The sequence below is a fragment of the Notechis scutatus genome, chromosome 1, assembly GCF_049901735.1.
Source record: "Notechis scutatus isolate UNSWTSFEM ecotype Mainland chromosome 1, rNotScu1.2, whole genome shotgun sequence".
Lineage (NCBI taxonomy): Eukaryota > Metazoa > Chordata > Lepidosauria > Squamata > Elapidae > Notechis > Notechis scutatus.
The window spans coordinates 290,895,401-290,909,190 of NC_142009.1; the positions used below are offsets into that span (position 1 = coordinate 290,895,401).

Here is a 13,790-nt window from a genome sequence, read left to right on the forward strand (position 1 = left end):
CCCAAAACTAAAGAGGATTTATTTGAAGCTACCATTCTACGTCTGGCACTAACCTGGGCGTAGCCAACTCTGAGATACGTAATTCACTGTCACCCTTGATCCTGCTTTTCCCCCCACCCCTCTGGGTGTAGAAAAGCATCCATAGCCAAGAGTCATCAATCATGCTCTCCAATTAGATTTTTTCGAGGCAGAAGCTTCAGCCATCTAACCAGTCTTTGAAGAAAATATGAATGGAATGTATTTTCGATTCCACACTGCTGCCTGTTCTTTGAAACTCCCCCCCCCCTTCTTTCTGTTGTCAACTATAAAACATGTATACAAAATGTTTTATGAGCTGACAGTTACCTCTTGAAAAAGCACATTTGGGTTATCCAATGATATTTTTTACATTTTAAAAGTATCAAAGTCTAACTAGAATCCTAGTTACTACAAGTAACCTCGACTTACAACCACAACTGAGCCCAAAATTTATGTTACTAAGTGAAAAATTTATTAAGTTTTGCCCCATTCCAGGGTTTTGCTCCATTGTATGACTTTTCTTGCCACATTGGCTACTTTGAACAGTCATTAAACTAACTGTTGTAAGTCGAGGAGTACCTGGTATGTACTATGTAGCCTTATTAGCAAAACCATTCAAAAATGCTATATTTTTTCACGTTTCATACACAAAGGTGTGTCCAGCTCAATTAAGAGTTGAGTAAATAAGACTGCAGCTCATGCTCTACCACCATTGCACAATTCAAGAGAAAGCAGGAATCCCTGCTTTGACTTATATTTTTTAAAAATAACATAAGGTCTCCAAATTATGCTTGAATCCTGCTAACCACACTGTCGTTGTTTGTTTTTGTTTTTTTGGACAATGCACATGCCCTTAGCCAAATGCTTGCTGAAAAGGTTGACTAGAGGGATGCAGATATGGTTCTAGCTGCCTGAAACACCCAATCAGAATCTTTGTGATCACATCCCTTACCTGACTGCTTCCAAAGTAATGATAGAGAAGAGTAACAGATTGTACCTTAAGGATGTCCTCAGAAGAGATTGACATTAGGGGGAAACAGTTTAATATAGTCTCACTTGGAGATGGGAAATAAAATTGGAGAAATATCATGCAGGCAAGGGAGGAAATTGCTTTTGTCAAGAAAAAAGTATGCTATGGTTAAATGCAAGGAATATACAGCCATAGATAAGTCTCATACATCACATTTCGCCATCCTATGAGTCACCTGGTTTTGGCTCAACATATTGCCCTTATAACGTAACCATATTAAATGGTAGAATTAGATGATGGAAAACTATAGCCATGAACCTCATTTTAGCTGCCTCTTCTTTTCTAATATTTGGAGTGGGAAACACATTAAAACTATAGCATAAGTCCTAAAAGAGGTATAACAATTTTGTATAGTATTTTGCAAAAGTTGATAATAAATCACCCTAAATTCTTAAAAGTCAATGAAATAATCCTGGTCACATCTATGTGCATATTGTACCACTATGTTTGTGCCATTCCCCCATCTTTCATGGTTTTTGCATCCCACCAAATATTAAGTATAACTTTCAACCACAAAAATGCCCCTTACTTTTTGACTTAGCATGAGGGATGAATGCAGGTACACAATTAAAATTCAAGAATTCTGAGTCAAGGAATGAACAGAGGACCTAGAGAATTCACAGCCCTACATCCCTACGCTCTTAGTTAGCTCAAGCTGTGTTTACTTCATCAGGATATTTAGAGCTAGTGGGAAGTAATTTCTTGCAGCTGTACATTTGGGGTTTAAAAATCCTTGCCAATCTACTGTAAATTGATGACTAATTTACTCTCAGACTCAGATCAACCTTCTGCTCAAGTTTAGAACACAGAAAATAATTTGCTTTTGCTCTGGGCTGCTCAACTCTATGTTGGATATAGCAGCAAGAACAGACACATTTTTTTCCTTTGGACTTGCAGGCCAAAGAAGGGGTTAAGATATTTTTAAATCAAAGAGACCATTATACCTGAATAAGTAATAGCGTCTTTAAACTTCAATAATACTTGAACCAAAACCAACCTGAAAATATTCTAAAGGCACAACCTGAAAATCTATTCCTCAGGGTCACTACCCTTTTAAAGCATGAAGATTGCAGACACATCTCTTTTACTGAAGTGTACTTAAATTATAAAAAGGGCATGCGATGTTCAGATTATGGTACACAGCAAAGTAGTGTGTACATACACACATGCATACACACATATAAAATATTTCATGATCCTTTTAACCAGAACAAAATTTGCAAAAGGTATCTAGAATTGAAAATTAGGGAATCTCTGAATGCATTCAGAACTCAATTTGTTAGGTACCCGAGTTAAATAGCACGTGAATTCACTTCTAATTACCCTGAGAGTCATAAGGTCTACTGCACATTTTATTAGATCTTTTGCTTTTTACTCAGCTTCAGTGTGAACATTTGCATCAGTCTACATCTGCATAAAGAATCACTATAAAGTTGATGTCTTATGTCTGTTTTCTACATTTTGAGAACAGCAACAAATCTAATTAAAATCATGGATTTGCAATATAATTTAAACTTTTTTTTTCTTTCCATTTAGCAAATGGGATAGTCTCAAATATTTAAAGACGTACAAATGCCTTAAAAACCAAAACAAATTGTCTTTACTGCTCTTAGACAATTTGGGAATATTAAAATCAGTTTGTTTTCAGCTTCTTTTCTTTAAAAAAAAAAAAATCCTCAGTATTTTTTGATAATAGCTAACATAATTTGCCTCCAGGTTACTTTTTCTGACGTTTAACATATGTAGTAATTTTAGCTCCATAGTTTTGCATTTTGGGAACACCACAGTCACCTTTTAAGCAAGCGCCAGACAAGGCTTTTTCCACGCTGCATTTAGATGTAGAAGTATCTAAGATTTTCCTTGTTAAGACATTGTCTAAACAATGCAACATCCCTTTACTACTTTTTTTTTTGGGGGGGGCGGAAAACAATAATAGCACATTTTCTTAGTGCTCTTTGTCCATTTGTATCACAAAGGGCAAGGCTGCCCTCTAGCGAAGCCACCTTGTAACTAAGTGGGTAATATGTATATTTGGGTCTCCTGGGACATTATACTAGAGCACTGAGGAGAATAATACCCTCCTCCATGCTCCTGTAGAAAGTACTGAAGTACTATTATGTAAATCAAACTCTGGTTCATTTAATTTTCCCTGACTGAGGGAAATTAACATACTCATCCCCAAATCTTTCAGAAAAAAAAGAGTTAGCAGCATTCTTTCCAAATTCACGATGGAAGTACAGCAGACCAATTCTTTATCTAGATTCTCCCACCCCAATACTTTTTAAAAGCTTAACTTTCCTTAAAAGAGATTATGTTTCAAGTATTAAAAACCTTCATTAAATTATATAGACAGATGCATCAGAAAATTTACCATACAATATGCTCTTTGCATAATGATGTCTGCTTTCTGCAAGCTGATAAAAAAAAAATGACACGCAAAAAGCAAAGCAAAAAAAAAAACTATTAAGTGAACATTTTGAAATGGGGCAGATTCACATCCCTTGAGCAGCTACAATGCTGAATTGTTTCCTGCTGTTTTGAAGTGTGTGCTTATTTGAGTGTGTGTGCCTGTGCCTGCACTCAGAAGTCAGTGTTAACTCCTGCTAACTGTCTGGACAAGACCTTGGCTTATCTTGGCAAGATAAGTGCTTTGCCATTGCCTGCTTCCTGGGCTGAGAGGGCATGACTGGCCCAAGGTCACCCAGCAGGCTTCTTGCCTAAGGTGGGACTAGAACTCATGGTCTCCTGGTTTCTGGGCTAGTGCCCAGAACCTAGTGCACCTCTATACCAGAGGTGGCGAACCTTTTCGGTGTGAAGTGCCGAAACAGGAATGCATGCGCACATGCACACGCCAGAAATTGGAAGAGCAGCTCCCTGGCGCACTGAGTAGGAGCCTCAGAAACCGGAAGCTCAGTTTCCCGACGCGCGCATGCATGCCGGCCACCTGGACTTACAGTTTCTAACGCACATGCGCATGTGAAGACCAGCTGGCCGGCGCTGGAGTGGAAACACTTAAAAAAATACATAGCAGAAGCAGAAAGGGGTTTCCCTGTGTTACAAGGCGGCTTTCTGGGGAAAAAAAATCAACAGATGGGATACCTCAGAATGAGATCAGCCCACACAATTCCATCTTTCAGAGCTAGGATACAAAAAAACTATATGCTGTTGCCAAATTTTCTTAATAAAGCCAGGTAATAAATGCAAAACTAACTAGCTAACGTGTGGGTGTGTGCGTGTGGGTGTGGGTGTGTGAAGGGATGCTTGTTTTACTGTAATCAAGAATTGGAGTAAACTATATTATGAAGACAACCTGTCCTGTCCCTTCATAAAAACCCTGGTGACATTTCCATGCAGGCATATCTATTTATTGTTGTATGCTCAGACTCAGTTCAACCTCATATGCAAACCACATTCACACAAACCTCATTATATAGCACTGCAAACAATTGGAAGGTTTTAAAATTTTTAAAACAATCAGAAAAGGTTATAATAAATAAATAGTTTATGACATTACAGCAGAAGCTGATTGCTTAGGTCTGTCCTCTAAAGCAAAGACTTGGAGACTCACAGACACCAAATGAGATTAATTCATTTCACATTCAGTCTTGAATAAATCAGTTCTTGACTGAGTCTTGGCTAAGATAGTTTCTTTCATCATGCAGTACAACAGACTAAACCAGTTGTTCAGTTGAACTGGAGTACAGGAAAAAAAACACAAGAAAAGGGATTTTTCTTCATCATTCGGTCCACCTGGAGTAGTTCAATCAGAGTTTAACTGAGAAAGATGACCCACAAGAACAACCTTGTTCTGCCTGTGGATTGTTCACTATTTGGAAGGAGCTGCGAATTAGCTCCTGGTTGAAGTCCACCATTGCTCCTTTCACAAAACTTAAGCTGTCCAAGTCCACCACCACTCTGGCACCACTTTTCTCAAAAACTCTGGAAAAAGAGCATAGACAACACGTCATGGTATTTGCACAAATCCAAAATATTTTAGCTGTAGTTTTAAACTCCAATTCATGTGTAAACAAAACATTCACAGGAGGCTGAACATTTTTTAAGAATCTTGTCCAGTTACCCTAAATTTTGTTTATGATTTGTTGTTGCATTATTTTTAATTGTTTTGAGTCGTCTAGAGATAAACATTTAGAAATGAGTATTTTATAATAATACAAAGGCTACCTGAATAGAGCGGTGACAAGAGAGCTCAAAACAACTTAAATTGAGTCTCCTCCATCGAATTTTATCAATCAGTCTCACCCTATGAAGTAGAATAGGCTGAGAAAGAACTATTAGCCCAAAGTCAGCCAATGGTGCTCCACAATTGTGTAAGGACTTGGCTCTGGTGTATCCAGGTCCAATACCCTCCCCCCAAATAATTAAATATATTTTGCTATAAACCCTGGAAATGATATGTATATGTCCAACAGCAGAGAACAGTAAAATATGAATTTTGGGGGGAAATGAATTGTTATTCAACCACCATCCTTCTCTGTCCACAGTTCTACAGTTCTCTCATCTGTCACATACAGTTTAATCTATGCGCTCACCTGTCATCAGAATTGACAACTGTATCCAAGGAAAATTTATATTGGAAACCTGAACAACCACCTCCTTCTACCTGCAGCCTGAGAAACTCAGACCCTTCTGCAATCTCCAACAGCCTCTGTCAATACAGAAAGGCAAACATTTGTGAGCAATGTTTATTATCCATTTGAATTAAACTATTAATGGTTTCAAAGGAACAATGAGCACAAAAACAGAATTCAGGTACAGAATGCCAAGCAAAATTATGTCAATCAGACTGGCAGCATTTTGGTTTTGCCACATGTTCTGTGTGCCTAATCTAGTAAGTGAACGTCTCAATGTAGAAACAAATAGCAGAATCAACCTTTCTAGCTCTTTGTTGCCTTTAACTAAAATCAGACTGAACTTTGTCCTGTTTTATCAAACCTCTGTGGTAGTTAAAGCAATTAGGACAAAACGAATGAGGTTTATTGTAGTTTATTCACATATGTCAAGGGATTTTATTTGAGAGAGCACACTAAGACAAATGTATGGCTTATATTTATACTGTGCAATAAGCAATTATTCTTATATCAAACTAGTCATCCTTGAAGGTTATATTTCCTCAAAGTATTCTTTGATTTCTTGAAGTGTAACAAGATGCCTCTTTATTCTTAAGCATGCAATACAGGTAGCCCTTGACTTACAATCATTCGTTTAATAACCCTTCAAAATTACAACAACACTAAAAAAGTGACTTACAGCAATTTTTCACTATTATGAGTGTTGCAGCATCCTCATGGTCATGTTACTAAAATTCAGATGCTTGCAATTGACTCATATTTTTGACGGTTACACTGTCCCAGGTTCGTATGACCACATTTTGCAACTTCTGACAGGCAAAGTCAATGGGGAAGCCAGATTCACTTAACAACTATCATAGTGGAAACTTAACAACTTGTAACAAAGGTCATAAAATGGGGCAAAACTCACTTAACTATCTCGCTTAGCAACATACATTTTGGGCTCAACTGTGGTCATAAGTCAGGGACTACCTGCATTATATTTAACTTTCTTTTTCTTAACCACTGCTAAAACAAATGTTTTGAAACTTTTGTCCTTAGAGATTATAATTAAGTAACTACATTTTGCCCAGTTATCCCAGTTACGCATAATCAGACCACAGTTTCATATAGCTTTGTACACGGTTTATATTGTGGCTATGCTGCAGAGGCATTCCATTCAGCATCTGAAGTGGGTAAGAACACTCTGGATGTGACTTAGGAATATATCTGCTGGCTACTCCTTATGGATCGGTGTCTATGGTGGGGTGGGAGGGGGCATGGTAGCCAGGCAGCTCAGGAAAGTAAGTATTTCTGTTAACCTAAATACACTGCTTTCCTGAGCTTCTGCTGTCTCAGAATATTATCCAATTAAACTGCTGTGCCCCTGTGAAAATCCAAATAATCCTTGCTGTTTTCAAATATAAACATTACATACTTCTAATTTGTATCCTTTGGATTGAGTCAAACATACATTTATACCTATATTTCTCCATGACAGATTCATAAAATGGTGCAATATGTGGGCACAACAATCAGCAGTCTATACTGTACTCCTGGAGGCATCCAACGGCTACATAGGTCTGGGGATCTCCAGAGAATCATACCTTCACACAGCTCTCACTGAGGTAGATCTGCCCATTACTAGAATAAGTTTGGGTCTCTCCAGAGGCAGAGGATGCTATCCACTGTGTTCTTATCCTTGACATACAAGCTCTGTTTTTAATGGCACAGAACGGACTTCTCATTATCTGCCAGACAGCAAGAGAACAGCTACATGGAAAAGATAAGAATGGAATGCCCTTGTTAGACAAATATTAGACTGATAATACACAAAATTGATGACAGTACAAAAGTCATGAAAAAAGGAGATAAGATAAATATAAACAAGAAGCTTGAAACCTCAGGGTTAGCTAGCAAGCAGAGACTGGGATTGCGAGAACTATGGCCTAAGTACTAAAGTTGTAGACCCTTAAAAAGCCTCCGTGACACCATTTTGATGCATAGACATCTGATAAAAAATAAACTTCACATTACAAACCACAACCTTTTAACTTGCATCCTTTTCTTATAATTTTAATTAGCATTTATTGTAATATAAAATAAAATACAAATGAAAATAAAGATCAGAAGAAAAAGGGAAAAAGCATGCAAGGAAAAAAAAGAAAAAAGAAATGTTCTCCAACTCTTTTCAGTGCAGTAGAATACAAAATACAATCAAAGCCTCCATATTTTTTTTTACATTTCTAATATTTCTATAACTTTTCTATTTACTTGAATCCTGACATCAGATCCAAGTGTCATTTTCACTGTTCTGATGCAAAATGATGCATGATGGATGATATAACATATGTTGTTAAAGGGGGTTTATATGACTTTCTGTTTGAGAAAGAAGGTAGGAAGGAAAGCAAATGACATGAATTCCTTCTTTGCTAGCCATTTATTTAATAGGAAAGGGAAAAGAAATTGAGGTAAGGATCCTTTCACTACAGGTAAAAAAAAACAACTGTGATAACTATACTCTGAGTACATTTTTAAAATCTAAACTGCTGTGTTCAAAGCAGTAGTTAAACATCACCAGGTTTGGGAATAACACATCAAAGGCCTATGTGTATCCTAGGGTGAAGTCATTGTATGCATTTCCTTCTGTGTCCTTCCTATATTTATTCCACAAAGACGCCTTTTTCTAACTAAGTATTAGTGAACGTATTTGCTTTGTAAGTAAACTTGGGGGAAGTCATAGCGATCTTTTTTTTCAACAGCTATAAAATTATTGTAATAATATTTGTGATAGAAGGACAAGCTGTTGCCTATAATAATTTCATCACAATTTTAATAGTTTTCCTGAAATAAAGTAGATGCCTATGAACATTAGAGAAATAATTGTATACTATTGACTGAAATGAGCAGTGATTTTTTTTTTTCTCTCACTGGACAATTTCAAATGCAACAAAAACCAAACAACAATCTACAGCTATTTCTTCTACAGGTAGTCCTGTGTTTGTTTAGTGACTGTTCAACATTATGTGACTTATGAACATTTTTTCAAAGTGACAACTTTTGTAGCATCCCCATGGTCACGTGATCAAAATGCTGGTGCTTGACAACTAGTTCATACTTAAGACCTTTGTTGTGTCCCAAGGTCATGGGATCACGGTTTGTGACCTCCTGACAAGCAAAGTCAATGGGGAAGCCAGATTCACTTAACAACCAGGTTACTAACTTAGCCACTGCAGTGGTTCGCTTAACTACGTGGTGAGAAAAATCATAAAATGGGGCAAAATTCGAATGTCTCACTTAACAACAGAAATTTTAGGCTCAATTGTGGTCATAGGTTGAGGACTAACTGTAGTGTGCTGCTGTCATTATCCATATGACTTGAATTTTGCTACTCTTAGCCTCAATACCATCTCCAGACAGTACAACTTATAAGGTTAATAGTACAAAAGAATGCTGCGTTTCACCTGCTGTGTTTCTATTTTTCTTAAATCTTTTTTGTGCTTCCCCACACTATTTGACGTTTCAAAAACCATCTTTGTGAGGAAGTATTATTACAGCTCAGTGTACAGGTAGTCCTTGACTTAAGACCACAATAGAGCCCAAAATTTCTCTGGCTAAGCAAAACATCTGTTAAATGAATTTTCCTCTACTTTATGGCCTTTCTTGCCAGTTGTTAAGTGTATCATTGCAGTTAAGGTAGTAACATGGTTATTAAGCAAATTGGGCTTTCCCATTGACTTTGCCTGTAAGAAGGTCCCAAAAGGTGATCACATGGACCTTGGGACACTGCAACAGTCATAAATATGAGACAGTTGCCAAGCCTCTGAATTTTGATCACATGAGCATGGGGACAGAACAGAACAGAATAGAATTCTTTATTGGCCAAGTGTGATTGGACACACAAGGAATTTGTCTTGGTGCAAATGCTCTCAGTGTACATAAAGGAAAAGATACATTCATCAAGAGTCAAGAATCATAAGATACAACACTTAATGATAGTTATAGGGTACAATAAGCAATCAAATCATACTAGGAAACAGTCAGTATAATGGTTGTAAGTGTGAAAAACAACCACAAATCATTTTTTCAGTGCTGCTGTAAAACTCTGAATAGTCACTAAATGAACTGTTGTAAGTTGAGGACTACCTGTATAGTCTTCCTGTGTGTCAGTCCTTTCAGCCATAGATTTAAAATTTCTAATGAATTTGTCTAGAGTGTTGAAATTGAAAGCACTACAATTCATTTCATTTCATTTTAAAAACCAACAAGCATAGAAAACAGATCCGAAACTAAGTTTTATATAGCTGGAAAACATGAAACATTGTACTGAAAGTACAATACTACTGCATGAATGACACTATTGTTATAAAAAAAAATCTGCAAAATAAGAAGGGGCAAACAATTTTGCATTTGGCTATATTAACCTAACAATGGCTTAACTTTTCAAAGCATTGAATTGGCACTATGTAAAATAAGCAATTAGTTATAATTGGGTTAATATTTTTATCTAAAGTTACATGAGCGACAATTGATTTTTTTTTTTAGTATCTTTCAGTCTTATTGCATCTACATTTCACCCCACTTTAATTCATACAGAACAGTGATCTCAAGACTACTGACTCAATAGCAGAACATACACATCGCACTATAAAAGCTTGGGTCTTCAGGAAGATGCAGCTATTGTAAGCTTTATGGATTTTACATCTGTTGCTTCTATTAAGAAACAAAAGTTTTTTCTATGGTTGAGATCCCCCTTCGCCTCCAAGATACCCTTTCGAAGTGAAAAGCCAGATCAATGCCCAAATCCTTCCTAGGGCAGCCTTTTTGACTGCTTAAGAACGAATTATTCTGACTCACGAACTGGGAAGGCTGCTTGTCTACACGATGGGAAATACTGAAAAACAAATTAACTCCCCTCCCTCCCTCCACCCCCCATCATATCAAGGCTGGAAGGAGTACTGTAATAAACACATCGACTCCTCACACCAAAAAAAAAAAAAATCCCACCTGCTCCGCCTGCAAGAGCTCAGCACCCTAAAACTACCGAGCGCCGCTAGTGCCGCCATCTTCAGCATTTATTTCGCGTCGCTATTGGTGGAAACGCATCGTAAGGCTTCGTCACGCCAAACGCCAATTGGTCCGCGACACTGGAGAGGCGGCTTCCCTTGGGTCGGAAACAGGGATGAAGGCGGAGGTGGAGTCACGTGGTCAAAAGTGAAGTCAAGGAGAAGTAGGGCGGAAGTAATTGGAAAATGCAATGTTTATCGGCTGTTGCTAATTGCTGTCCAGCATTATCCACTAATTCAGTGAAGATGGTCTTTGTTGTTGCTTTGTTTACCCCTAAAAATTCAATTTAATCCCCTAAAAAAGCAATTTAAATCTATTCAGAACGTTTTTCTATTAAACATTCCTATCAAGATTTTTGCTAATAATTTTCTTTTTTTAGAATTAATGGCAGTCTGAAGATTACTATTGCAGCATTACAAATAGATACTAATTCTATCAATTCAATGCAAGTTCGATTGTCATCAACTGGGATCACTCCTAAGATAATGTAACCTGATAATACTGCACAACTTTATTCTGAGATAAGATTAATGGGAGTTGGGTGGTGGGTTTTTTTTTGAAAGGCCACAGGCTCATAGCCTAATATTTCTTTACCAAGGAAGGATGTGCGTGTATGTGTCCATGCGCTGTAACTTTTTATGCAAACTTTATACAGCTTTTCAGGCTTCCATTTTTTTTCAACACAAATGATGAATGCCTTTATCTTCAAATCAATTTTTGACTCCTGGCACCTGCTTGGCAAGATTTTTGGGAAGTGGTTTGGCACTGCCTCCTTCCTAAGATTGAGAGAGAGAGCTTAATCCAGAGTCACCTTTCTAGCTTCACGCATAAGGCAGGACTAGAATTCATGGGTCCTCATTTCTAGCTTAACACTACACAATACGAAACTGCCTCTCACTGTATACAGTAGCTCTCTTGTAAAACAGGAACATTCTAATGTTCCTGTTTTACAAGAGGTGGAGGTGCACTGTATGTAAAAGACCACTATATTGCTACAGAAATGCATGAAACCAAAGATGAAACCTCCTAGAATGCATATGGGTCAATATAAAAGAAAAAAAGAATGACATGGCCATAGGTGTATATTATAGGCCACCCAATCAAGCAGAAAAAATAAATGTCCAACCAACTAACAAAACATATGCAGAAAACACACAACAATAGTTATAGGGGACTTATGTAAAATCATCTAACCGGTAGGTACACCGGTCAGATCCCACCCCTGGTTAAATGTGGTTGACTCAGTGATTTGACAAGCTTAGTCAGCATTACTAATTTATAAAACAATAAATAGTTGCTTAGGCAAGTAGGTTAATTCAGCCATTTGTGAATAAGTTGAGTATAGATTAATTTCGCGTACAAATTCAGCCAGTTATGACAAAAACTTTGTCCCAAATTCATCCTTGGCAACTGCACCTTAATTTTGTTCTTATATTCCTTAAGCTCAGTGAAAGCTTTCTTTATCTAGGTGAAAGGGATACGCTGAACATGCAAAGAGAAAATAACTTTAACAATATGCTGCTTCTTGCTGATTTGACAAGGCCAAAACATGGAGGCATTTTTTGAATGACCCTCAAATAATCTGGTTATCGTATTTGTGTAAAAGACAGGGCAAGACGCCCATGCCTGTCCGAACAAAGAAGCATTTCTAACCTTGTGAATTAAGCTAAAGGTTTTCAGAAGCTAAACACTGGCAGCAACATCCAAATGACTGACTCAGGACAACCAATGCATTTTAATGGAGACACTGTGTAGTCCAAATCCGTTGAAAGGAGTTCAGAAAAAAACAGATCTGCAATCAAACCACTCATTATGCAAGTCAGCATCACTGGTAATTCCAGCCATGCAACTTCATTCCATCGGTAGCTTTTAGTTGCAGCACAGCAGATAATATTGATGTGCCTTTATTCCCAGAACATTTTCTTCAAGTACCAATTTAATCTTATACAGGCAGTCCTCGACTTACGACCACAAATGACCCCCAAATTTCCGTTGTTAAGTGAGTTTCCCCCCATTTTATGACTTTTCTCTATTGTGGTCTTAAGTTGAGAACGACCTGTACAATGAGCTGTAACTTTACTTCCTCACGGAGACAGTGTTTTGAAACATCAAACAGTGCAGGGAAACACAAAAAATATTTAAGAAAAACAGAAACGCAGCAGGTGAAACCCACCATTCTTTTGTACTATTAACTTTATAGGTTTCATTGTTTGGAGATGGTACTGAGGCTAAGAGTAGCAAAGTTGAAGTCACATGGAAAATGATAGCAGCACACTACAGGTAATCCTTGACTTACGACCACAATTGAGCCCAAAATTTCTGTTGTTAAGTGAGACATTTGTTAAGTGAGTTTTGCCCCATTTTATGTTTTTTTCTTGCCACAGTTGTTAAGTGAATCACTGCAGTTGTTAAGTTAGTAATCTGGTTGTTAAGTGAATCTGGCTTCCCCATTGACTTTGCTTGTCAGAAGGTCACAAACCGTGATCCCATGACCTTGGGACACAACGAAGGTCTTAAGCATGAACTAGTTGTCAAGCACCAGCATTTTGATCACGTGACCATGGGGATGCTACAAAAGTTGTCACTTTGAAAAAATGTTCATAAGTCACATAATGTTGAACAGTCACTAAACAAACACAGGACTACCTGTAGAAGAAATAGCTGTAGATTGTTGTTTGGTTTTTGTTGCATTTGAAATTGTCCAGTGAGAGAAAACAAAAGAAAACACTGCTCATTTCAATCAATAGCATACAATTATTTCTCTAATGTTCATAGGCATCTACTTTATTTCAGGAAAACTATTAAAATTGTGATGAAATTATTATAGGCAACAGCTTGTCCTTCTATCACAAATATTATTACAATAATTTTATAGCTGTTGAAAAAAAAGATCACTATGACTTCCCCCAAGTTTACTTACAAAGCAAATACATTCACTAATACTTAGTTAGAAAAAGGCGTCTTTGTGGAATAAATATAGGAAGGACACAGAAGGAAATGCATACAATGACTTCACCCTAGGATACACATAGGCCTTTGATGTGTTATTCCCAAACCTGGTGATGTTTAACTACTGCTTTGAACACAGCAGTTTAGATTTTAAAAAT

General features: G+C 37.3%; 1 protein-coding gene across 1 annotated transcript; it reads right to left on the reverse strand.

Moving 5' to 3' along the window:
* Nucleotides 1-4,532: 4,532 nt before the first annotated feature.
* On the reverse strand, nucleotides 4,533-10,700 carry ISCA2 (iron-sulfur cluster assembly 2). The gene is made up of 4 exons (XM_026664436.2): nucleotides 10,624-10,700; nucleotides 7,224-7,389; nucleotides 5,599-5,714; nucleotides 4,533-4,987 (listed from the first exon to the last, which is right to left on the reverse strand). The coding sequence occupies exons 1-4, from the start codon at nucleotides 10,689-10,691 to the stop codon at nucleotides 4,813-4,815; spliced, it is 525 nt and encodes a 174-aa protein (XP_026520221.1). The 5' UTR covers nucleotides 10,692-10,700; the 3' UTR covers nucleotides 4,533-4,812.
* Nucleotides 10,701-13,790: the final 3,090 nt, after the last annotated feature.

Bases quoted from the DNA above. Each gene is read 5' to 3' on its own strand.
- ISCA2 (XM_026664436.2), bottom strand. From the start codon at position 10,691: ATGCTGAAGATGGCGGCACTAGCGGCGCTCGGTAGTTTTAGGGTGCTG. The intron at 5,715-7,223 runs GTATGATTCTCT...CTGTATTGACAG, and splicing joins TCAGTGAGAGCTGTGTGAAG to AGGCTGTTGGAGATTGCAGA. The intron at 4,988-5,598 runs GTGAGCGCATAG...CTCTTTTTCCAG, and splicing joins GTTGTCAATTCTGATGACAG to AGTTTTTGAGAAAAGTGGTG.